Source organism: Fistularia commersonii, chromosome 10 (genome assembly GCF_037954325.1).
Source record: "Fistularia commersonii isolate RoL2024-O1a breed Wild chromosome 10, RoL_Fcom_v1.0, whole genome shotgun sequence".
NCBI classification, from domain to species: domain Eukaryota; kingdom Metazoa; phylum Chordata; class Actinopteri; order Syngnathiformes; family Fistulariidae; genus Fistularia; species Fistularia commersonii.
In genome coordinates this window covers 907,501-934,683 of record NC_141293.1, presented here as the reverse complement: position 1 = coordinate 934,683, position 27,183 = coordinate 907,501, and the positions used below count along the sequence as shown (strand labels likewise).

Below are 27,183 nucleotides of genomic sequence, written 5' to 3'. Positions count from 1 at the left end.
TGATTACAAAATTCGTCTTTCTTACAAGATGAAATGAAAAAGTTATTAAATTTTGGACGTTTATTACAAAATGCGGCTCAACAGACCTTTAGCTTCGGTAAAACGACAAAACGACAATTAACAAACAAATAAACTATGCTTTAGAATTGTTATTACATAATGCACCATGATATTACATTTCCTAGAGAATAAAAAAGTTGCAAGTGCATTTTTGAAATACTCTTCTCAATATGTAATAAATTTTTCATTTCATTTTGTAAAAAACCCGCATTTTGTAATAAACTGCTGCATTTTGTAATATGTTATTACATTTTGTTATTACATTCTCTAGGAAACGTAATAACATGGTGCATTATGTAATAACAATTGTAAAGCATAGTTTATTTGTTTGTTAATTGTATTTTATTTTACTTTACAGTATTTGTAAAAGCTAGGCCTATTATTAGCATCACTGTATTAGCCTCGTAGCAGCACTTAGCAATTACTATCAGTACACTATTCAAACGTTGCATTAACAGAGAATATTCTATAAATTCCATGTTATTACATTTCCTAGAGAATAAAAAAGTTGCAAGTGCATTTTGTAATAATCTTCTCAAAATGTAATAACATATTACATAATCCGACACAATTTATTACAAAATGCGTCAGTTTATTCCAAAATGCGGCAGTTTATTCCAAAATGAAACGAAAAAGTGATTACATTTTGGACATTTATGACAAAATGCGTCAGTTTATCCCAAAGTGTGTCTCCACAGACCTGGTAGGGGACGCTGGAGTGCGGCAGCAGCACCCGGCCTTCCCTCCAGCGGCTGCCCTGGTGGCCGCTGACCGTCCACAGGATCTGCTCCCCTTCCGCCATCTTCCGCTGGCGGATGTGAAGCGCTCCCACGTGGTCGCCGAACATGTGGTACCAGAAGGACATGCACAGGTCGACGTCCGGCTCGGTGATGGGCATGCTGGACAGTCTGGCCACTCTCTCGTCCCGCTCTTCGGCCGCTTTGCTCGGGGAGTCGGAGTGGTTGAGCTGCATGTAGATGAAGTTCTGCGTGGCTTCTGCAGAGGGCAGCAAGGCATCGTGTAAGACGGGGATTTCAGGGCGTTTCAGGGGGATTTATTGCAGTATTTTTTTTTAAATAAATGCAAAAAAACATCAACAGCAACAACAAAAATTCACATTATTATTATTGAAAAGAATATATCATTATTGCTATGACAAAAAATATAGTATTTATATTAGTATTCTATAAAATATATTGTTTATGCCCAAAAAGTGACAGATTAAATAAGATATGAGATCTGTGCAATAAATAAATGGCTTACAGTAGTTCATGTATTTGATATTATTTTCCAGTCTGTTTAACTTCACAAGGTTTTGTTCTTTACATCATTTTTTTGCCCATTTATTTGTATGTTTGAAGTTTCAATGCATCTGTACATTACATTACATTACATTTGGCAGACGCTTTTATCCAAAGCGACTTACAATAGAGGACATAAGGACTGCAAATAACACTTGCAATATAACCGCAAATATACAGAACAGTAAGCTTGGGTTAGTGAGTTTTTTTGTTTTTTTTTTGACAAAGACGTACACACACACACACACACACACACACACACACACACTGCATAGCCTAACTTGCTGCCTAACCTGATCTGGGGCATCAGCGCAGTAAAAAGTCCTGAAAGAGAAGAGTTTTTACCTGTTTCCCTTGAAGGTTTAGATAGATGATGCTAGTCTTGTTGCTTCTATACAAGCTGAGTTTATTTAAGATGGCGGTAAAAATGTACCACAAGTTTTCCTTTGATGAGTAAAGGCCTCTGCTTAAAAATGAAGGTATGAAACAAAATCCACAAAATGATTTGGACATTCGGTTTCTTATAAAACATTAAATTTGCAGTTTCTCCACCGACATTTGCACTTTTCCCGTACGTTTCGCCGTCTTTTTCTCCTCGTAATTGTTCCTCGCTGTCAGTTCAGCTTCCCACACACACTCAGGCATCAAACCCAAGGACTTTGGTGAAAGCGAATGACTCAATATCGGCGTGCCTCAGGATATGACTTGACATTTAAGCTCATTTTTTACTTGCGATCTGGTTGAGTCAAGGTGAAAAAAATCCTTTAAGCGCCGCCGCCGTCTCTAAAGAAGCATCCATCACGGAGGGAGGGAAGGACGGAGCGCCGAGGCGCGCTGATGAAACCCACACTTTCACTTTCAGACGCTCTCGGTTTGAAGGCCGTACATTCATTTCAAAACGTTTTGAGGCTGCGAGTATCAATAGTCAGCTTTATTTCTCTTTTTAATTCCTCACTAAAGTGGATATTCAGAGGGGGAGACGTCGCGGTTCTTTTGAAAAGCAGGTTGATTTAATGGGAGTAATTCATCAACTTCCTTTTTTATTGGCTTTAAGTTCGGGGGTTTGTTATAAATACTCGCTAGACCCGTTGTTGCTTTTTCTTTCGGTAACCGTCACCGGTTTGGACGACATCGCCATTTTTTTTTATGGGTCTCTGCGTCCATGAGAAGAAGAGGGTTACTTTCATTTTTTATTGATCTTTTATTGAAATATTAATGGGATACAACGACGGGAGGAAATCCAGCACGGAATTTGAAAAAGATGTTTGGTAACAGCAAAAAAAAAAAAAAAAAAAAAAAAAAATCCGCAAGATACACAACAAAATGGCTTTTTTTTGCAAAATTAGAGAAAAATAAAAACCGACTGCTTCTCAGAAAGATGCGTGCAACTTTTCAGATAAGTCTTGCTCCGCACAGTTTTTTTTTTCAATAAGCGTCTGAAGAAAGGAATCACAGTGAACCCGACCGTCTCCTGCTTTCCCACCAAACTCAGGATTGTCATCCGAGGGTTTTAAATGTTAATCTGCCCGCAAGGCGATCGATCGCGCGTGCGATGAAAGCACGTGAATTTCTGAAAGCTCCAAAGAACGGAGGTATCAAAGGTTTCCAAGAGCAGAAATAAAGGATCTGCTAATGTTTCCGTTGCATCGGGTTGAAGATGCCGCGCGACACGGGAGCTGAAGATACGGTGGACATCTTGAAAACGTTACCGTCCAAATACCACACGCTCGTGTTCACGCCGGAAGAAAATCTTTAACTTTCATTTAGTGAAAAGAATTCTGCGTATCAAGCGTTACAGGAACATCTTTGCTGACGGTCATCCAGCCTCGGCGCCGCTTACGGTAAGTCATTGTTCTTGTTCCGCCCTCAAAGCTGCAGTTGCAGCTAAATCTGAAGCTGACTGGATAAACCGGCGCGGAAATAAATAAAAAGAACTTGAAGTCCGGCAAGACAGGCTCTGGTGGGATTCTGAGAATGAAGCTCCTCGCCGAGGGGAAGTCGACCGACGGCGGCCATTTTAACTGTTGGCCGATGTTTGTCAGACAAGGATATGTTAAATCTGTGGCTTTATGCGCTGCAAACGGTGGAAAATGTTCAATACGCAAACAATCGCATCACCGATGAATCAAGGAAGTGATGCTCCGCCCGCAGATAAAGGTATTTAGTCATCCAGAGAGTGATAAAAGCGCTTGGTTGTCCGTCCACACATGAATCCGCCGCTTCCCAGTCTGGTTACAATTCTCCCCTTCGGTCTAAATCCAAAAACTCTTGGACTTATTAATCAGAGATCGGGTGAACAAATACCGGAATCTTTTAATCGCCCGGTGGGAATGACTTTCGCAATCACGGCCATCTTTCCTCTCTTTTGTTAAACAGAAACTGCGCCTTCGTGAGGCTTTGTTAAGGAAATCCCAGCCGTTCGGAAAGACGTTTGTTTGGACGGCCGCTCGAAAGCGTCCGGCGACTTCAAAAAAATACAAACAAAGGAGAAAGAATTAAAAAAAAGAGACAAACGTGAAGACGTGTCTTACCTGTGTGGTCGAGGGACGGAACGCGATGGACGACCGGATCGGCGTACGTCGGGATCAGCCATTCGGCGCCGGTGCCCGTCTCGCTGTTCCAGCCGCAGAACAACGAGTAGTCGAAGTTACAGGCGAACCAGACGTACGCTGCGACCAACCGCAGAGAAACTGGGATTAACGCACTTTCAGGTGAGAATCAAACGTTTGCAATCATGTCGGTGTTTTATTTGACAGGACCTCCCTGGATTCGGAGCTACATCGGATTAAAGAAAAAAGCCAAAAAGCGCTAGAAAAACAAGAAACCGTTTCGACCGATTAACCGGATAGCGCAAGATTACTGAACACCCAAAAGACGCCAAATTGAGGATCGGACAAATAAATATTGATCGATAAAACCTGACGGTCCCCGAGGAAGAGGAGGCTCCTCCTCAATCTCCGCCAGCAAACACAAACACAAACACACAAAGCAATACATGTATGGAAGAGAAAAACATCTTTCCTGATATCACTCGGTGGTCTTGAGCTACAAGCGACGAAACTACTTTCCGTGCTTTTTCTTGCACATTTAAGTGAAATGTTGACCGAACCGACGGCCTCGCGGCTCTCCGACGGAACGACGCGCTCGTGTTTTTCACGTCGTGACCGACTTTAAAAAAGGCCCGATTGAGTTTGAAATGAGATAAACATCCGGTGATGTCGTTATCTGACAGCGGCCGCGTGGTTTCGTATGATTTCTGCAGTTTGTCCGAGACGAACAAGAAGCGGACGGGACGGGGCGAGAACGTCTGACGGCCACTTTTGATCGCACACATCGCGACGTCCTCCACTTCCTGTGCTGAAACAACGGAAAACACGTCCGTGTGTTTAGGATCGGGATCCTCTGCAAGGAAGGGCAAAGGGGTACCATCCTTCCCAAGCGGTCCCTTAACGAAAAACAAAACCAACCCTTTGAGTGGCGGCGTGGGACGGGTCGGCAGCGGTTCACCGCAGCTTCCGGATGACGGCCGGAATCCCGGAACATCGGACATTTTGTTTCTGGGAGGCTAATAAGATGCAGAGACGGCGCCGCGAACCCCCTCCCTGCCTCCCGACCCCGAGCTGTCTTCATGCCACGCTTTGGCTCGGATAATTGAGACCCGAGAGGCCCCTTTTTCCTCTCTCTCGCTTCACCTTTTCTCTCCCTCACCTTGCTTCCAAAGCTTCCATCTTCCTTTCCCGCACCATTTTATCACCCTTTCTCCAACGTCCGCTTCCATTTTCCACCCCTACGCCTCCGCGACCACCGATTCGGCGCCTTCGCCGGTGATAAACCGTGACGTCGGAGCGGAAAAACACTCGTCGGCCAAAACGAGAACCATCGAATGCAGGGTGACTTTCTGCCGTTGAATCGAAGCCCTGCTTTTTGGTCGCTGTCGTCACGGGTTTTGAACCCCGTTGAGCTGCATTTTGTAATAACGGTGCATTTTGTAATAAACATCCAAAATGTAATCACTTTTTCATTTCATTTTGTAATAAAGCCGCATTTTGGAATAAACTGCCCCGACGCATTTTGTAATAAATGTTGCCGCATTATGTAATAAGTTATTACATTTTGAGAAGATTATTACAAAATGCACTTGCAACTTTTTTATTCTCCAGGAAATGTAATAACATGGAATTTATAGAATATTCTCTGTTAATGCAACCTTTGAATAGTGTACTGATAGTAATTGCTAAGTACTGCTACGAGGCTAATACAGTGATGCTAATAATAGGCCTGGCTTTTACAAATACTTTTAAGTAAAATAAAATAAAATTAACAAACTTATGCTTTAGAATTGTCATTACATAATGCACCATGTTATTACATTTCCTCGAAAATAAAAAAGTTGCAAGTGCATTTTGTAATAATCTTCTCAATATGTAATAACTTATTAAATAATGCGGCAAAATTTATTACAAAATGCGGCTTTATCACAAAATGAAATGAAAAAGTTATTACATTTTGGACGTTTATTACAAAACGCGGCTCAACAACCCCTTCAATTCAAACGGCTTCGGGAACAGATTGCGGAGGAGGCTCTCACTCACCTGGTACGTTTATGATGGGGTTGGTCGCCACGGTTACGCCTCCTGTTCCGGACAGATGGGACAGACAAGGGGTCAAAGGTCAGGCGGTCGGATTCCTCCCAAACAGGTGTGAACACATTCACCGCGTTACGTGGGAATGACATCCAAATTATTTTCATCATCCACATATTTCGTTCTGTCTTTTATCGTTAATATTTCCCAAACTATACGAACGCCTTTTTTTGAACACGAGTGTGAAAAAGTCAAACGGATGCCGCAGATAAATGACTGTGCAAATAGGGAAGTACAAATAATATAATCCTGATGTTTTTGTTTGATTGTACATCATTTCTCTGTGCAAATTTAATTACATTTCAATTATGGATTTAAACAAGTTTAAGATCAAGAGAAAACAGTTTAGCCGGTTTGTGTGTGTGTGTGTGTGTGTGTGTGTGTGTGTGTAGGGGGGGGATGAGGCTCATTATATTTTATAAGGCGATTTTCTTCATGATAATAAGGTAAATGTAAGGTGGCTTTTAAATAATAATAATAATAATAAAATAATAATAATAATAATAATAATAATAATAATAATGATATAAGAATAAGAACAACTTTATTTATCCCGAAGGAAATTGTTGTGTCAGAGTGTCAAGTAAAACATAACAATATTAGATAAGAGTAGGAAATTGTAAACACAGTAAAAAAAAAAAAGGGGGAGAATAAGAAATACAAATTAAACTATAAGGTGTCAAAGTCAAGGCCATAAAGTGTAATTACTATTACTATTGCTAATAATTACTACGATTATTATTATCGTTATTATCAGCTTTTGTTTTTTATGCATTCATGACTTCCTGATTTTTTGTATTTAGATATTTATTTAGATAACTAATTTATCATTTAGATATTTTATCTTTTTAATCTAACCACTATATTTTTCATGACCTTGAATCCAAAAATGACCTAAATTTGCAGAAAAAAAAAAACAACTCAACCCATTTCTACATTGTTGAGTATAATTATGATAAACAGTGACTTAAGTCAGAGAACTAGTTGTCCTGCTTCCTTCACCAAGCAAAGTTATATTCAAAAGAAGAATTAAAAAAAGGTAAAATCAGGACGTGGAAACACACGTTTCAGATCAATCTGTGGATTCAAATCGGAATAAGGAGTTACCAGACACTCTGTCCTCGGGCGTCTGCATTCCGCTGTTACAGTCCGACTGGCCTCCATCGCACTCGCCGGTGTGGGTCGACCCGGGGGTCGTGATCGCCGCGGTAACGGCGGCGCCAACGGTGGTCACGGGAAGCGTGGAGGCGAGCGGCGTGGTGGGCGGAGCCACGGTTGTCATTTCTGTGCAGAGAGAGGGACGACAGACGAATCGGGATGTAAAACCAGCTCTCGGTGAAGCCGCGGGGCGAATATTCAACGTCTGATCAAAGATCGGCGAATGAGGTTTGACTGATTTAGCCCAGAGACTTTCGGGTTTACTGGAATTACTTATATGCCTTCAGCTGCAGCTCCAAAAATACTGGCATCCCTATAAAAACCCAGATTTACGACTGCAATGAGAGAGACGGGATCGGAGCGGTTTCTCCACATCGCTTATATTTCAAGCCAAAACCAAAACAGAGCGCCGGAGGAGGAAATCCAGGACGCTCTAGTAGCGATCTAAAAACGATCGATGGATCGATAAGATAAGATAAGATGAGATAAGATAAGAACAACTTTATTTGTCCCGAAGGATATTGTTGTGCCAGAGTTTCAAGCAAAACAAAACAATAATATATAATAGTAGGAAGGAGGGAGAATAAGAAATACAATGAAATATAAAGTGACAAAGTAAAGGCTATCAAGTGTTTTAACGTCTTAAAAAGTACAAAGATCTGAAGATTCCCTTCGGCTGAAGGAAGAGGAATTAAATTGATGAAATTCGACTTCCGAGCATCGGTTTAGATCACATGTTCATCAGCGGGTGGTTGGAAAGTCCCTGATTTATTGTATCTTTCGTGTGAATGGCGGTACGATGAATACGTGGATTCTATCCGATGTTTTCTTTTCTTTCGATTCATCCAAGTTGCATCCGGAGAAGGTTTCAGTGTTCTAGTTACAACGTCAATTGATCGTCAATCGCCTCGATAAAATGATAGAAGAAGCGTAAGAAGGTCTCAGATGTTATTATTCTGTTGTCGGGGGAACATTAACTGGTATTTTTATTAACAACCCGCGGAGTTCAAGTGTCAAGAAAGCTTGATTTTCGATGTTTTTCCCGGCGAGTCTCGAAAAGTAATGAGAGAAAACGTCCGGCCGTTTATAAACAAATGAACATGAATTAACAAACGTAGAAAAAAACGGGACGAGGACGCCTTTACGACGATCGCGAGGTCGGGACGGAGACGGAGATCGGAGACGAACGAGGAAAGATCCGTCGACGCCGCAAAGGATCGGCATCTTTCCGCCAAACCAGGCGAACTCGATGGAGGAAAACACACTTTGAGAAGAACTCGTTCTTCCGTCTGAATCCATCCGGTTCCTTTAATTCAAACGCGGTATTTTTGATGATTTAATGGCGCCGAAGGGCTTGTTTAGCGTTGAAGAGCACTAGAAGCGAAAGATTGATCATTATGTACATTCATGGGGACGAACTCCATGTGCGGAGAGCTTGGAAATATGCTACTTTTTTGTTTTTCCCAGACTTTCAATACGTTATGTACTACTTTCAAATGAATAGAGATATACAATCCCTGAGAGGGGAGATGGTGAGAGGTTAGTATTTTAACTCTCAAAGGTGCACTTTGTTAAAATAATTGAAAGATTGGTGTTTTTTTTCCAGGCAGATTTTGTGTTTATTCATTTGCGTCTCAAAACCCTCGTGGAAAAAAAGAAATTAAAAAGAGAAACGCGAGGATCCCGTTTTTCGTCGCAGACACAGAAACAGTGTTTTTGGAGCTTTTCTTGTTGACCTTTATATTAAAAAGGTCACCGGCGTTTCTTCTGGTCTGTATGGAGCTTTGTTGGAAAATAGACGAAAGCGTCATTATCACTGGAATGTAATGTAATTATTATAATCAAATAAAAGATGAGACGTCTCTACCGAGCAACGCGTGGACTTAATGAAGCATCATTAAAAAAAATGTAATGACAAACTTAAAAATCTAAAACTGATAAAGTTCAGTCATTTGATTAAATAAGATACAAATAAAAATTAATGTCAAGCAAACATCCATTAAAAATGTATGGGTTTAAATTGAATGAATAGCATAAAATCCAGAGTTGATAAAGTTCAGTCATTTGATCAAATAAGATACAAATAAAAATTGATATGTGAAGCAAAAATTAATTTAAAATGAATGGGTTTAAACTTGAGTTTAAATTGAATGAATGACATAAAAATCCAGAGTTGATAAAGTTCAGTCATTTGATTAAATAAGATACAAATAAAAAATGATATGAGAAGCAAAAATCAATTTAAAATCAATAGGTTTAAACTTGAGTTTAACTTTAATGAATAACATAAAAATCCAGAGTTGATTAAGTTCAGTCATTTGATTAAATAAGATACAAATAAAAATTAATGTCAAGCAAACATCCATTAAAAATGTATGGGTTTAAATTGAATGGATTACATAAAAATCCAGAGCTGATAAAGTTCAGTCATTTGATCAAATAAGATACAAATAAAAATTGATATGTGAAGCAAAAATTAATTTAAAATGAATGGATTTAAACTTGAGTTTAAATTGAATGAATGACATAAAAATCTAGAGTTGATAAAGTTCAGTCATTTGATTAAATAAGATACAAATAAAAATTGATATGTGAAGCAAAAATTAATTGAAAATGTTTGCACATCTGATACGGAGCAACATGTTAAAGTAAAACAACACCGGGTGACATTTTTACCTAATAAAGGAACTTGCTGGAAAACCTTTGGTCTGAATGTCGGCTGATTAATAACTTCTATTTTCCTTCATGGAAGGAAGGAAGGAAGGAAGGAAGGAAGGAAGGAAGGAAGTGCATTCGTGTACGATTGTTCAATCAAAGTGTTCAAAAATACATTAAAACGTCTGAAAAGTGATTTCTGAGATTGCGCGTCACGTCAGGACCGTCGCGGTCTAAAGTTCCACCAGTGATTTAGAATATTAAGATTTAATAGAACAATGAGACAGAAACTCAACTGGGAACATCTACGCTCAGAAAACATACAAAATCATTTCTTCTCGCTCGGGTTTTGATTTGTCCTGCAGGTGCGGTCGTCGATGGCGTGCACGTCATTGTGCACGTCAGCGGCGGTCGTTCCAGCTATGAGGGAAGATTTGGATCTAGTTTGTGTCGCAACTTTTCAAGTTTATGGAACAATTGCTATTTGCAGTGAAAGAGAAAATAAGAGCAGTAAATGCAGAGAACCAGATTAGAACATGTTCTAAGCGGAAATAAAGAAATACATGCAAAAATAACCCCTGAATATATATGAAAATATATACTAATAAAAAAAAAAAATACTAATAAAATATGTAATAAAAAAAACTAATAATAAAAAAGATACTAATAAAATATATAATATACAAATATATACTACTAATAAAAAAATACTAATAAAATATTTAATAAAAAAATACATACTAACAATAAAAAATATACTAATGAGATATATAATAAAAAAATACATACTAACAATAAAAAATATACTAATGAAATATATAATAAAAATATATACTACTAATAAAAAATATACTATAAAATATATAACAAAAATTATATACTGATAATAAAAGATATATACTGATAAAATATATAATAAAAATGTATACTAATAATAAGAATAACATTTTAAATAATTACAAAAAAATGTAAATATCTAGCTTTATCTAGGCTTTGAAAGAACCGTTACGATTCACGCGTCCTGGGATTGTGTGGCCGTAATAAAGCGCCCAAATCCGAAAAATAAAAGGGAAAACCGAAAACAACACAAGGGAAGTCCGAGTCAATCACACGTGTGTGAAATCAAAATGTCCACTTAGGAAGCAACACGGACTCATTTGGACTTGTTTTAAGGAGGTGACGTCAACCTTGGATCAGCCCGGAGTGTGTTTTCACACTTTCATTTGTTGTGAAGAACAAACTATTGAAGAGGAATATTTCATTCATTCAAATCTAGAATGTGTTATTTTTGTGTTCCCTTTACAGAGACACAAAATGAAAATGAAAATTCAACAAGAAACACATTTCATGTGATTGAATCTTGGGTTTTATCGAATGCAGCGTTTTTCCCTTTATTACTTTAAACTTTCATTATATTCTCTATTTTCTGTCACCTTTATTTCCAAATAATTCAGAGGTGCATCGGCTGCATGGCTGGAGGAGAAGAACTCCAGCTTGATGGATTGTTTCCTCTCTTCACTTATAATTTATCTTTTTTTTTTCTCCCAAAGAGCACATGGTCTCCATGCCTTTGAGTGTGTTGGATTAATGTGTCTCCGTCTGGGTCTCGTCTCCTGTGTGTGTGTGTGTGTGTGTGTGTGTGTGCGTGTCGTCTTTTGTTCTCCACGTCCGTCTGGAGAATGCAGATCCTCCTCTTCCTTCTCCTCCACCAAAGACTTTGGATGTGGATAAACTCGCATTTACGCTGCATAAAAATGCAATCCGACACACACGGATTGGAGAGAATCTGCACGAGTGTGTATCGGTTGAAGTTGTGTGGTATAAAAACTTTTAAGAATAAGAATAAGAAAACTTTGTTTATCCTGAAGGACATTGTTGTGCCAGAGTTACAAGTAAAACGTAACAATAATAAATAATAGTAGAAAAATTACTTTTACTATATACTATACTATATTACTTTTATTACAGCTTTGTAATCAAACTTGTTATGCTAAAATGTAGAAAATAATAGAAGCACTAATTGATAGTGGGACAACAATAGCGGCCACTTTAGTAGAAAACACATCAGTCGAGCGCTAAAGTAAAGAAATATAGATGTTTGTGTGGGATGATTATTGGACTGCGCAAAAAGTGTATCAAGTTTTTACCACTAACTTATCTCTTTGTTAAACGCGGCAGCAGATCTCATCTTTCTTGCTTCCCTCGACGTAAAAACTGACCATAAATAACAATAAACGCCCTGTAAAAACTGCACTACAAAAAAAAAACCACACAAATTTTCCTGAAGACATTCTGAAACTATCCTTTACTCGTCTTATCTCCTCATTCTCTTTCTTGCTTACACACACACACACACACACACACACACACACACACACACACACACACACACACACACACACACACACACACACACACACACACACAGGGACTTCTCATCTGCTTTGTGTGATTGGTATCATTCTTCCTGCAGGGCAACCAGATCCTCCCCACCCACTCCCATTTTTTTAGTACTCCTTCATTTAACTCTGACACACACACACACACACACACACACACGGACAGAGCAGATGCATGCCATGCGTCACCCTCTCTCTTCTCGCTCCCTTTGCTGAGAAACTGCGAGCGACTCACTAGCCAACGAACGAATCACCGAACGACTCAACGACTCCTTCCGTTCTTTCCTTTTCGTTCGCGGCTTTTTTGTTCGGCGTCAAAGCCGGAACGAAACGATAACACAGATAAAAAAAGTCGTGCTCTTGAGCGAAGACCGAGTAAAGTAACGTCTCCAAGCGGAAAGAGGTGATGACAAAGGTTGACCCGAAACACCCGGAGACGTCGGCGTTCTCCAAAACTATTGGTCGCTGTTCGATTTTTCTGATGTGTCACCTGATAGCGCGCCTGCGATACGTATATGCTGTGATAAACGTGCGGAGACGTACGATCCGGAGACGCCGAGAAAGGCGGGCGCAGAGGAACCTTGCTATCAGTCCGAATACGGTCTCCAAAAATGTCTTATAGGTGGAGTTACGACTGTTCATCCGGTTGCACTGGCTACCAGCAGCTGCCAGGATCAAGCACAAGGTCCTGACCCTGGCCTTCAAAACCACCTCAGGAACAGGTCCAGCATATCTGAACCGAACAATAAGACCTTATGTTCCCGGCAGAGAGCTGCGTTCCTCTAATACAAACCTACTAGCAGTACCTTCTGCTCGCTCTCAGCGATCTCAGGCAAAACTGTGCTCAGTTCTACGACCTCAGTGGTGGAACAAACTTCTGGAAGCAACAAGACGAGCATCATCTCTCTCAACCTTCAAGAAACAGGTGAAAACGTTTCTCTTTCAGGACTTTTTATTGCGCTGATGCCCCAGATCAGGTTAGACACCAAGTTAGGCTATGCAGTGTGTGTGTACGTTTGTGTATGTTTTTGTCCAAAAAACAAACAAAAAAAAAAACAAACTCACTAACCCCAGCTTACTGTTCTGTATATTTCCTGTGCATCTTGTATTTGCAAGTGTATTTGCAGTCCTTATGTCCTCTATTGTAAGTCGCTTTGGATAAAAGCCTCTGCCAAATGCAATGTGATGTAATATAATGTAATGTAACGTGATGAGATTTTAACCCTCATATTATGTTAAGGGTCAATTTGACCCTTAACATAATATGAGGGTTAAAGAAAAAGACACAGCTAGGATTCCAGTCCAGTCCAATCGGGCATCCGATTATTCGGACGCTGAGGTGCGGACGAGACCCGAGAAGTGAGGCTCGCGCCCGAGGTCACATGACCAGAAGGTCGCCACCAGAAGGACTCTAACATTTCAGGTTTTCTGCAGCGGCTTTGCACGTTTATTTACATGAAACATTTGACTAAACCCCCAAAAAATCAGGCTGGATGTTGAGGTTTAGCGAAATAACATGTTTTGGGTGAAAATATCGGGGCGTTCTACTCGAGTAAAACTTGTCAACTTCCCAGAACATGGCAGCTACATTCAAAAACAGAAAATCCCCGAGGCACGAGAACGTGGCGAGGGATTCGCGGGTAAAACCCGTTTTTAATCATTCATATCATCATCATATCCGCACAAATAGGTTGTTTAATAATGCAGAACTTGTTTTTTCCCTCTATTTGGGTGATTAAAGGGAGTATCTTCGTGTTCTCGGCCTCAAAAAGCGTTCGACAAAGAAATATTATCATAATGTGAGGGAGTCGGAGTAGATAAATGGCTGGTGAGATGCTGCTGGTGGGAACCGGCGCTGGGATCCCCGAGCCAGATCAGCGGCATTAGAGTGGAAGATTATGAGGTTTAAGGCTCAACCCTTCATAACGTTTTTATGATGTTATGTTTTCCGCTTTATCACGGCGCGTTCTGTTGTCTCACACGCTAACATCGTCAAAAAAAAAAGCCTCTCCTCCGCCGCCGCGCGATGCAATCGGAGAAACTCGTTTCCACGATTTTCTTTTAAATTCGTGATGATCCGAAGCGGCGGTTCTGCTTAGCGTCAAACGCGCTGTGACATCACCCCATCCGAATTCCATCTCGGAGGAAAACGGCAACCGACACGACGGTAATGTTTTCCAGACCGAGCCGGCCGATTTGAAATGTTTTAATACGGATGTTACATTTAATGCCCGAAACCGCAGTGGCTTCTTTATCGCGACGATCTGTATGACTCACAGATCCGGAACGGGCGGGTTCAAAAACACACGCCGTGTCGCCTCGGGAGGGAAATTCTGGGATAACGTACCTTCCAGTTCGCAGCCCAGCACCTCCAGCCGGAGGCCGACGCCCTCGGCGGTGGCTCGTTCCGGGTAGATCCTGATGAAGCGGGTCGGTAGCGGGACCAAGGACCTCACCTCCGGCGTGTCGTGGTTCGTGTTCCCCAGGAATATCTGGACGGGGGAAAAGGAAGGGATACGTCAGAAACCGCCTTCGTCGACTCGGGATCCGGATCTCGGCAACAACTGCGATATTTGTCTGAAAGCGAGAGATTGACATGTGGGAGCAGGATTTCTGGCATCTTTCATTGGGGTTTTTGAGGATTTCAGACCCATTTTTTTTTACTTTGTAAGGTTTTCAGATCTTATTAGCTTACAAATGTTCATGAATCATTTACAAAGTGTTCATCGACAGCCAATGGTGTCTTTTCACACTAGACCACGTGCACAGACACACACTGACTATTTGATTTATTTATACAGCCCAGTTTCCAGTGATCTTATCATAAACTCTACGTACGAACCTTCATTCCACTAGTTTTATATCATTAAAAGCACATGGTTTTTACAGCGCCACAAAAATTCTACATTTATGACCGTAATTTCCAAACTATAAGCCGCTGCTTTTTCCCAGCACTGTGACTTAAACAACGATGCGGCTGGTTTATGGATTTTTACGGGCCGACAAGCTTCACGCCGCCAAAATCTTTAGCCTCGTCACGTCGGACGGGTAAAATTAGTCGTGGACGTCGCAGAACACGCGTGTGGTTTACAAAAGTGACACCGAGACAAAGAAAGGATTGATTTTGACGCTGAAGAAGACGACTTTAGCAGGACAAGGTGAAGAAAGTGATCAATGACTTTGAATGGTAGCCTACTGTATTTTGCAGAAGAGATGCAGAAGTGTTTTTAATCAGACGAGTTCCAGACGCCGTACAGAAAAAAAGCATTTTCAGTACGTATTTAATTAAAAGTCTTCTTCTTTCGGCTTTTCCCTTCAGGTGTCGCCACAGCGAGTCAACTTTCTCCATCTAACCCTATTCTCTGCATCCTCCTCTCTCACACCAACCACCTTCATATCTTCTCTCACGACCTCCATAAATCTTCTCTTTGGTCTTCCTCCAGACCTCTTGCCTGGCAGCTTCACCTTCAGCAACCTTCTACCCAGATCTTCACCATGGTTTGGACATGAACACTCCTTTGTTCGTGCCCAAAACATCTCAATCATCACTTTGTCTCGGTCATACATGTCCTGCACCCCTGTGACAGATTCTTCTTCTCCTTTGGGCTTTTCCCTTCAGGTGTCGCCACAGCGAGTCAACCTTCTCCATCTAACCCTATTCTCTGGATCCTCCTCTCTCACACCAACTACCTTCATATCTTCTCTCACGACGTCCATCAATCTTCTCTTTGGTCTTCCTCCAGACCTCTTGCCTGGCAGCTCCAATTCCAGCATCCGTCTACCAATATATTCACTATCCCTCCTCTGTCCATGACCCAACCATCTCAGTCTGGCTTCTCTGACCTTCTCTCCAAAACATCTAACATGTGCCGTCCCTCTGATAGACTCATTCCTGATCCTCTCCATCCTGGTCACTCCCAAAGAGAACCTCAACATCTTCATCTCTGCAACCTCTCGTTCTGCCTGCTGTCTTTTGGTCATTGGAACAGTTTCTAGTCCAAACATCATCGCTGGTCTCACCACTGTCTTGTACACCTTTCCTTTTATTCTGGCTGATGTTCTTCTATCTCTTGGTACCCCTGACACTTTTCTCCACCCATTCCAACCTGCTTGGACCGTCTCTTCACCTCTTCTCCACACTCTCCTACGCTCTGGACTGTTGACCCTAAGTACCTGGAATCCTCCAGCTTCTTGATCTCCACTCCCTGTAGCCTCACCGCTCCACCCGAGTTCCTCTCATTCACACACATACGTATCTGATTAAAAGTAAAAAAAAAAAAAAAAAAATCATTCTGTGTAAATTTCTCGTATTACAAATGGACACAGGAGCGTCCTGTATATGCACAATTTTTTTCCTTTCAAATTTCACAGGTGCGGCTTATATCCAGGTGCGCTCAATAGTCGTAAAATCACGGCAGCCGGCAGCGACAGCGTGGACCGTAAATGATCCTTACTTCCAGTTTCTAGCGTTTTCCACCGGATCACATTCATGCATTCGCACACACACTTCGGAGCTTTGCGTCTTGGCCAAGAACACACCCGCCGACCAACTGAGCCGCGGCGATGGATCGCTTACATTTCCGCTGACATCGACCAAAGTTGTCAGCCGACCGAGTTGTTTTCTTAAGAAGCGGCAGTTTTTCGCTGACGAACCACGCTATACCTTGTTAGCGTGTCAGCCCGCTTCTGATCAAGCATCTATCGGACAAAATGTAAAGACGACGCAAAGGCGCAAGAGGCGGGAAATCAGAAGCAGAGAATGGCATTTTCATAGATGGAACACGCAGGACGGCGAGCGCCGCCGCCTGATTTGCTGATGTTTTCTCCGGCGGCGTGCGTGCAAAGCTGCACCGCGGCGGTTCGGATGTGCTCGTAATGTGAATCGGTGAGACGGAACAAAATAAAGCCGGTGTTTCGTTGTGTCCGGACAGGATTATCCGTGTACGGTTTCTCATGAACGCCGGGGAAGCGGCCAGCTTTCGGACGCATCCAGGCCTCGGACCTTTCTGACATTTTTAAAAGTTCACGCTCAACGATGGAATCTGCAAAGTTGTCTAGAATAGGATGAAAAATGATGAGAAATCATGGGGTAAAACCCCCCAAATTTGACTTAATGTTACTGAAACGTGCATAAAACCAGCAGAAAATATAAATAAAATCATGCATCCGGCTGCTGTGCACATAGAGATTCAGGGAACAACTGGATATAGAAGAGAATTGTTAAATAAAACAATAAGAATTAATAATATCCAAAATATGACCGGACAATAAGCAAGAAATACATGGGATTTAAGCCAAAGATATCCAGAGAATCAGTAGAAAACCTGAAATTCTGCTAAAAATAATTTGAGAATCAGATAGAAATAATAGAAATTTTGAAGGGAATAAAATGGAATCGTGGGCCAAAAAAAAACAAAACATCAAAAATATGTTTCTGTGTTTACTAGAATCCACAGCAAAGATAAATATGTTACTAATTGGCAAAAAGGAAACTTGAAAAAAGTCAAATTAATAATTAACAGAATAAAACCAAAAAATCCCTCAAATTATGAGTAACTCTCAAATGGAGTCATTAATCAGCAAAACGAAATGTTGAAAAATGAAAAAAAAAAGTTTTGGTGACATTTTACAAACGCCAAGTGAGTTTCTCTTTGAATAGAAAATTTCAGGAAGTACTTTTTCTCCCACTTGTACAAGAAAATGTCATTTTCACCGAGTGAAATGGACATCGACTCCATGAGTGTGAGATAGAACTCACACCTCCAATCGAAAAACTTCAACATAGAATTCGGGTGAAGGAACTTGTGAGGAGGAAGGAAGTCTTTGCTGTCTGTCCTGAACTAAACGGCTGCTAAACGGCTGATAAACAGCTGGTAAACGGCTGCTAAACGGCTGGTTAACGGCTGCTAAACGGCTGGTTAACGGCTGCTCGCTTTGATAAACCCAGTCTTTGACCTCCAGCTTTTTGCAACTCTTCAAAGTTGTGTCTTGACTTTATCAAATGTTGTTATTAACTCATTTCCTCTGTTTGATGGAGCTCCTCTGTCTCTTCATTAGTGGAAGCTCATATACCTTTGTTTGTCATCCTAGCATTTTTATGGCTTATAAACATATTTTATTCATAAAAAAAAAAACACTTTCTCTTTTTCTTTTTGGATTAAATTGGAGCTACATGACCGTATTCAATATTAAAATCTACTTAGGATCTACTTTCCCCTGGAAAGACCTCTGCTCCCTGCAATGGATAAACATAATTATGATTTTGATTTAGTTCTTACTGCCAATTTTTATGAACTTTATTGCTTTGTTTTCAACTCTAGTCCGCAGAGAGTTTGTTTATTTCTGGTGCAGTCACTCGGTGTCTTGTGAAAAACAAAAGTAAATTAGCATAAGAACTCCATCGCAGGAATCCATTCGTATGGATTCCTTTCATTGTCATGACACAGAGACAAATACAATGATATATATATATATGTATATGTATATATAAAATAAATAAATAAATAAATAATTAAACAAGTAATAACAATAAATTAAATAACAAATAAATAATAAATAATAAATAATATAATATAAATAATAAATAGATATAATAAATAAGTATAATAAATGCAAATATAATGATGTAAGACCAACATATATATATATATATATATATATATATATATATATATATATATATATATATATACATACATACACACACACACACATATATATATATATATATATATATATTGATTGATTGGTCTTACATCATTATATTTGTTATACATGTATATATTATATATATATGTATATATATGTAATATATGTATATATGTAACATATATATAATATATACATATATAACAAATATAATGATGTGTGTGTGTAACAAATATGTAATAAATATATATATATAAATATATATATAAATATACATATATATATAATAAATAATAAATAAATATATATATATATATGCAACAAATATAATGATGTAAGACCACAAATATAAAAAAAATATATTAAAAAATATAAATAATAACTAGAAGAAGAAGAATAAATACATCAATATGTAGACATAAAAAAGTTTAAAAAAGTGGGAAAAAAAGTGTTATTGCGCTGTACTATAGGTGAGGTTCAAGTGTTCAGGGTTGTTCTGAATTTCGCGAAAAACTGCTTCTCAGTGTGTTTGTATCCGCCTTGCTTGTCCCAAAGCTCCTCCTGGATAGCGGGACGGTTCTGGACGGCGCCGTCCCGCCGCGAGCAGCCACATGGATCACGCATGTCCGACCCTCACCTCCTCCAGCTCGGCCTTCTGCGGTGGTTTTAATAAAAAGACCGTAAAGAAGCTGAGGAGCATCTCCATCTCCACCCCAGTAAAGCTTCTAATCTGCTCCTCAGCCATCTGGAGCTCATGGAGAAGGATGCCTTCGCAGAACGGGCATAAATCTCCTCCGAGGGGGCGGGACGCTGTTTCCCACGTGCAAGAAAGTCAATTTTTTTTGTTTTCAGACTTGCATTTTTGTTTCTGAGTTACAGTCAGGTCATGTAATATCGCCAAATTACAATCAGTAACAGCTTTTGTGGAGCGAGTATGTTCACACATACAAGGAATTTGGGCTCCAGTCGGCGGTGACGCCACGGCTGGACAAGAACTTGACGGACGATAGAAAATACAAATTGCAAAGTGCAATGTGTGTTTCAGTAATAGCTAATAATCCTCATGTGGCCAATGAGGTAGTGCAAAAACGAGGTAATTTGATAAATAATCATAAATAAAGTAATGATGAGGTGCAGATGTTGCCGTTAGTTCTGCAGGATTTATGCATTCTGGATAACCAGGAGGAAAATACCGGAAGAACTCGGATTTTGGTCAGAATTCATCTATAGAAATGTAAAAAAAAAAAGGTTATAAAATAAATTTTGCTGTCCACCGGGAATTCTAATTTTGACACCTTTCGCAGCCTTTGTAGAAAAAAACATGAAGAATATCTAAATATTCTTAATTTACACCATCATTTACATCATCCAACCAGCATTTTCCACAAAAATACAACGTTAAACACAAAGCACGTATTCACGCTTTGACCATCTACTTGTTTCGAATATCTTCTGCTTTGAATCTTGTCGTAAAAGACTGCCGTCCTGCTCCTGCATTTTATTTCGCAGTGGCGTTGGGGAAACTTCTCGCTCGTAATTATTCGGGTAACAAAAACAACAACTGGATTTTGGCATTTTGAGCGTTTAAGTGGTCCGGTGTGTCGGTCACAGAACGGGTTTATTTCATGTCCGTTGCTTTCGAGTAGCCGCGCAATAAATCGATCGCTGACAGTCGCTTCCGCAGTCCAGGTACGCGTCCATTTCACCCGATGTCACAGAATTTGCTTTCAGACTTTCAAAGACTGGATTGCCGTGACAAATAAAGCGATTTGCTAGAACACGGTCACTTCAGGGAATGAATTAAAGAAAAAAATATAAATGAATGCAGTTTAATTTGCACCGCAGAGTTCCAGTGGGGAAAGTTTGATAGGAAATTGAAATATTAAACTTCCAGATGGATGAATAAATAATAATGCTGTTTTTTGCACTTTATACCAAGAGGAGTTTGCTAATCACAGTAATACATCTACCCTCAGTTAGCACGTCAACGCTAAACATGGTGGGGCTAGCATGCAGGTTGGTAACACTAGCACCCGCTAATGCTAACTTTGCTACCCAAAACAACAACAGCAGTTACCAATAGTACAGCCAGTCACCATCTGAGCACAGGTCGGGGTTCAAATTCAGAAACAAAATGTCGGGTATTTGTCCGACTTGCTGGACGCGAGACTGTAAACTATAACTGTTGCGAGACTCTGCGGTAAAAGGTCAGCGCGGCGGGTTGTTTAAGCTAATGACGCTTAGCGTTCCAAAACACAGGAAAACAGGTGACGTTGCCGGAGACAAAACGTTTAAAGTTTAAGCTCTTGTGTGACAACAATATTTTGTATTTTTCCTTGTGACCAATACAGTGATCCCTGGCTTTAACGCGGTTTACTTTTCACGGTTTCGCTACTTCACGGATTTGCATGGTGCATTGTGTTCCGCATTCCGATTGGCTAAAAAGTCACTCCGCTTCTTCTCTACCTGTGCGTCAATCACGTCGCAGTTTAATATGTACACGTACGTAAAACAGCTTGACAAATTTACATGACGGACGTGCAAATTCTCTTGAGATTTCAAGTTTCTCTAAAACCCATCATGTTGACAAAACGCTCTGGAGCGACAAAAGGGCCCAAAAGGCAGCGGAAGATGCTATCTATGGCAGATAAAGCTAAACTTCTGGACATGCTAAGGGAAGCTAAAAGCTATGCAGCTGTAGGTCGGCATTACGGAATGAATGAATCTTACATTCGTTCCATAAAGAAGGAAGAAAAAAACCTAAGGACGACAGCAGCGATAAGTTTTAATAAGGATGCAAAAAGGGTTGCAACTGTCCGCAATATTTTTCATAATCATTTTTAATTTTCTCCCGTTTAATCCAATGACTCGGGTCGCGGTGGGCGGAGCTAATCTCCGCAATTTGAAGCCTTCTGTTCACATTGATGATTAAAATGATTATTTGACAGTACAGAAGTTATTTGTTGAAATAAATGTTTCTAAAGTACAGTACTTTTATTTGTGAAACAAATGATTGAGCCTGTAAGATGGTTTGTTATTTCTTTTCGAGGTATAATAGAGTATTTAATTGTATAATCATTGTAAAAAGAAAATAAAGGTTTCTACGTCACAGATTTTGCCTATAACGGGTTCTTTTTGGAACGAAACCCCCGCTAAAAACAAGGGTTTACTGTATTGAAAACAGAATTCCACGAGTTTGAATGACTAATTTAACGAACAAGGTCATTCTTTTACATGGATGACTTCAGATTCATCTCACCAGGGAATAGTCTCCGTGCTAAAAAGCATCACATACAAAGAGGAAATAGCCGGCGAGGTCACGCGAGCCTCTGACCGCGCCGGGTTTCGTACAAAGTTTAAAAATAATCCGCTCACGCTGCGGCCGAGATATCGTCTCCACAAGGCCAGGAATGGGATTTGCTGTCGCAGCGCTCCTGAACACCGACCGTCCAAACTCCGACGGGTCCGTTTTTAACTAGCGGTGAACGCGACCTGCCGAATCCGAGGAAAGTCTTTCAAGGCTTCCGGAAAAATCGCACTTATAAATCAAAAACGAGGCCACGGTGAAAACTCAGCGGCGAACAAAAACCTCAAGGTGAGACCGAGACCAAGTCGAAGATCCTCAGCGGTGGAACCGATTCTGATTTTTAGAAACGTTTATTGGTAGTTTCCAAGAAATGGAGCGTCTTGTGATGCACTCGGGGGATTCAGTCCCTTGTGCAGAAAAAACAACACCTTTAAAAACGCTCTCTGGTGCTCACATTCCATATGTTTACCCCGATAAATTTAAACCCATTTCCAAATACGGCTTTCGCGATGATTACGAAGAGCTCGACCTTTCACTTCGGTGGCTGAATTTCCCCCTTCTGTGAGTGAACCGACCTTGGGCCTGGTGGTGTTCTCCTCCTTCACCATGGTCCAGTCTTCTCCGTCCAGGCTGTGGCCCACTCTGAACCTCTTCATGAAGACGTTCCTGTCGTGGTGTTTCCCCCCCTGGATCACCAGTCCACTCACCAACTTGTCCTGGCCCAGATCCACCTGTCCGGGAGCGCACGTTGATAATAATAAAACATTTTTTTATTGATTTACTTTATCATTTTTGATTAAAAAAATGAAACAGAAAAAAGGTCAATATTTTCTTAATTGTGAGGAAAATAATACATTTTTTTAAATTAATTGACTTTTTCCTTTGTTTTTTTAAATATAAAAAAATGAAACAGAAAAAGCTCAATATTTTCTCCATTTTGAGGAAAATAATAAAACATTTTTTTAATTAATTTACTTTTTCATTCTTTTTAATAAAAAAAAAAGAACCAGAAAAAGCTCAATATTTTCTTTTCAATCGGAGAAAATCGTCAATTAGACTCGAAAAAATATCGGTATTAATCTTCCCGCCGTCGCTCCTGTTTAGAATAAATGAGAAAAAAAAAAGACCGTCGGTAAGCAGGAAATGACCTGGAGATAAACAACCACTTTCCTTCAAATTAAACAGAAAATAACCGTTTCAAAGGAAACTAAGAAAAGGAACTAATTGGCGACTAGAAAGCGCGAGCTGATAAAGGAACAGATATAATCTTTACAAAAGAATAAACGGTAAAATAAACAAAGATCGATACCAAGAAATGATATGTAGAAATAAGTTCAAAATTAACATTCGATATTATTGGAAATAAAATAACTCAAAACAAGCAAGGGAGCGTTTAAAACCTAAAGAGACGCAAATTGAAAAATCTGTGACGACGGACCTAAAATAATGCTGATTATTTATTCCCGTATTGAAGTAAATACGAAGACATTTGTATTTTTTTGAGATTATACTTTATACAATTTATACAAATTCAACAATTTCCTTCGGGATAAATAAAGTTGTTCTCATACTTCCGAGTTTATTTATTTTTTACTTGTTTCGAGTTTTATCCACTGCTTCCGTACTGTCTTTAATTTAATCACATTTGCACCTGTTTTTAGCTTATCTACTGTTTTTTAAATTTGTACTGCCAATTGTACTTGTTTTTAGTTCTATCCACCCCCTTCTACTTTTTAATTTGATCTCATTTTTTACTTGTTTCGAGTTTTATCTACTGCTTCCGTACTGTCTTTAATTTAATCTCATTTTCACCTGTTTTTAGTTTATCTCCCATTTTTTAACTTGACCTCATCTTATCGTTGCGCCGTGCTCTGCTTTGCTTGTAAACTTGTCCACCCTGAAAATGAGGGAGACCTCAGTGGTCTTACAAGTATAAATAAAGGTTATTATTATTATTATTATTATTGCAACTTTTATTTTTAGTAACGGGCAAAAGCCACCAAAATTAAAACGATAACGATACATTTTAAATATCGGCGGTTTTCCACCTTGAATGAAGACGTCGCTCACCTGCAGCCACTCGTTTTTGAAGGGTTGCCGTACTTGCTGTCCGGTCCAGCCGGACCTCCCCGTCAGCAGGCGGGCGTTTTCCGCCACCCAGCCTCGGTTGGTGTAAGACGAGGCGGTGATTTGGGCGTCCGAGATCTGACCCGACACCATCCCCAGCATCCCTGAGCACGGGTAGTCTGGAACCAGAGAGCCAGAGGAAGAGCTTGAGAAAGTTTGCCGCGATAAGAGCGGCCGCCGCCGTCCTTATCTTGTCCGTGCACCAGTCGGCGGTTTGAGTTGATGGCCTCCGGCCGCCGCCGCCGCCGATCAAACTCACGGGCCAAATCTCATTCATCAACTCGTGAATCGGGTTTGGTTGAATTGTACGGGGAAGATGGTACTTTTTGCCGCTTCTTATCCGTGGACGCACTTTTTTATAACTTTGCTTTCGGTTCTTTAAAACCCTGTGGCGTTAGAGGAAGGTGAAATATTGTTTTCCATTCAGGCATTCATATAGTGGCATCTTCAATATCAAATAAAGATTAGTTTAACAAAACTGTTTTGGAATTGTCCGTTTTTTTTTTTCTTATACTCTTTTCACAACTATTAAAATAAAGTATTTCCTTAGAGCCAATCAAAAAAGTGGTTAAAGGGATAAAAACATTGTCCAAAGTAATAAATAAATGTACATTAATCCAAAGGTATTATTTTAAAATAATTGGGAAAATGAACATCAACACAGAAAGAAAAGACATTAAATCATTTACAAATTACACCAAAAAAAAAATCACCCCAAAAATAAAAATGATAAAAATCCTACTTTTATAAAAAATGAAAGAGATAAAGCTCAATATTTTCTTAATTTTGACTAAAATAATAAAACATTTTTTTAATTAATTTACTTTTTCATTCGTTTAATAAAAAAAAAAGAACCACAAAAAGCTCAATATTTTCTTAATTTTGAGGAAAATAATACATTTTCTTAAATTAATTTACTTTTTGTTTTTTTTTTTTAATATAAAAAAAGAAACATGAGGAAATAATAAAACATTTTTTTATTAATTTACTTTATCCTTTTTTATTAAAAAAAGAAACAGAAAAAAGCTCAATATTTTCTTAATTTTGAGGAAAATAATACATTTTTTTAATTAATTTACTTTTTCCTTTTTTTTATATAAAAAAATGAAACAGAAAAAGCTCAATATTTTCTTAATTTTGAGGAAAATAATGAAACATTTTTTTAAATTAATTTACTTTTTCATTCTTTTTAATAAAAAAAAAGAACCAGAAAAAGCTCAATATTTTCTTAATTTTGAGGAAAATAATACATTTTTTTAAATTAATTTACTTTTTCCTTTGTTTTTTTTAAATATAAAAAAATGAAACAGAAAAAGCTCAATACTTTCTTAATTTTGAGGAAAATAATAAAACTTTTTTTTAATTAATTTACTTTATCCTTTTTTATTAAAAAAAGGAACAGAAAAAAAACTTAATATTTTCTTAATTTTGAGGAAAATAATACATTTTTTTAATTAATTAACTTTTTCCTTTGTTTTTTTTTTATAAAAAAAGAAAAAAAAAGAAACAGAAAAAGCTAAATATTTCCTAAATTTTGAGGAAAGTAATAAAACATTTTTCTTTGAATTAATTAATTTTTCCTTGTTTTTTTTTGTTTTTATCCGTGCAAGTGTATCGGCCATTTGTACGGCTCAAAGACTTCCGTGGACGGGACGGGTCATCGGCCTCCGGGACGTCGACTTATGCGACCTAGAAGGCGTCGGAGTTTGTGCTTCGTACCGCGGCTGCACTGGAGCCACCACTTCCAGAACCACGACCGCTTTTACAGCGACTACTGTTTAGGGCTGAATGCGCTCCAGAGCAAAGAGCACTAACCCACAGTGCGTGGCTCCAGAGTTGATCCCACACAGGAAGTCCATGCAGAGAAAGAAGAGGAACAACAAGCGGTTTCTTGTGAAAAAGCCGAATGCGATTCTGTCATCGGCGTTACGCAAAGCCTCGTCAGCTTGTTTCACAATGTTTTGGGTGCTGGGCAAGCAAAACGTGCAGCTTCCCCTTTCCTGTTTGGTTTGTAACTGTGTATTTTTTTTTTTTTTTCGATGACAAAATTACAACCGGGACGGTGTTTAATGTTCCAAAACAGGCCCGAAGGCGACTAAATAAAGTCTGTATGGTTTCACGAGCTCTGCCAGGAAAACGCCGGACGTAGAAAAGCCAAGTTTACGTTCAAGTAAAAAACACTACAAGGACAAAAGTATTCACTCGCCATCCAAATCATTGGAATCGAGCGTTTTTACAAACAAAAGCGAAAGAAAAGTCGGTGAATTCCAGCACGGTCCGGTCTTTTTGATCCCCATTAGAACTCGATTGCTGTTGAAACTAAGTCGCGTAATGAGATTAAAAAAAAAAAAAAGAGCTTCTCCACATCTGATCATCCGATCGGTTCGGTGAATATTTGTATTTCATTATAAAAAATTCTTCTTATCACAGCAAGTGAACGGTTTCTATGGAAGCTGCTGCAGCGTCATATCCAGTCTGATCCTGATGTTAAACCCGCAGCTTAATATTCTTTGATAGCAGCTTTGATACGAGTCGAATGAGGAAATTAAACCGTAAATGGGAAGAGAGGCGGACAGTGACGAACCATCCCTTTCGCTGCCGAACGATACTTTCTCTTGAAATCTGAGGTAAATTTGGAGGTAAAATTAGCGAACAAAGAGCTCTGCGATTCAACCCGACACCTGAGAAGTCTTTTCATATGGAGTTAAAAAGGTAAAGATAAAGAAAAGAAGAAGAAAACAATGCAATATCTGCGCTTCATCTTCTATACGACAGCTAAATAAGAACGATGCACTTCATTTTCCTTCAGTTGATCCGTTGATTACTTTCAAAACGACAAAAAGCAAGCGGGAACTAGCTAAAAATATGAAAAAAAACGAAGAAAA

The 27,183-nt window shown here is 39.3% G+C and overlaps 1 protein-coding gene across 2 annotated transcripts in view; it reads right to left on the bottom strand.

The window, feature by feature from the left end:
- LOC147230045 (neuropilin-1a-like) overlaps positions 1-27,183 on the bottom strand; it is a 112,957-nt gene that overhangs the window by 8,296 nt on the left and 77,478 nt on the right. For both annotated transcript variants that reach the window (XM_086153160.1, XM_086153161.1), the window contains exons 9-15: positions 24,242-24,417; positions 22,747-22,902; positions 14,564-14,708; positions 7,112-7,288; positions 5,954-5,995; positions 3,893-4,030; positions 761-1,056 (exon numbers count right to left, since the gene is read on the bottom strand). In XM_086153160.1, coding sequence (XP_086009286.1) covers positions 761-1,056; positions 3,893-4,030; positions 5,954-5,995; positions 7,112-7,288; positions 14,564-14,708; positions 22,747-22,902; positions 24,242-24,417 — 1,130 coding nt within the window. The remainder of the gene's footprint in view (positions 1-760; positions 1,057-3,892; positions 4,031-5,953; positions 5,996-7,111; positions 7,289-14,563; positions 14,709-22,746; positions 22,903-24,241; positions 24,418-27,183) is intronic.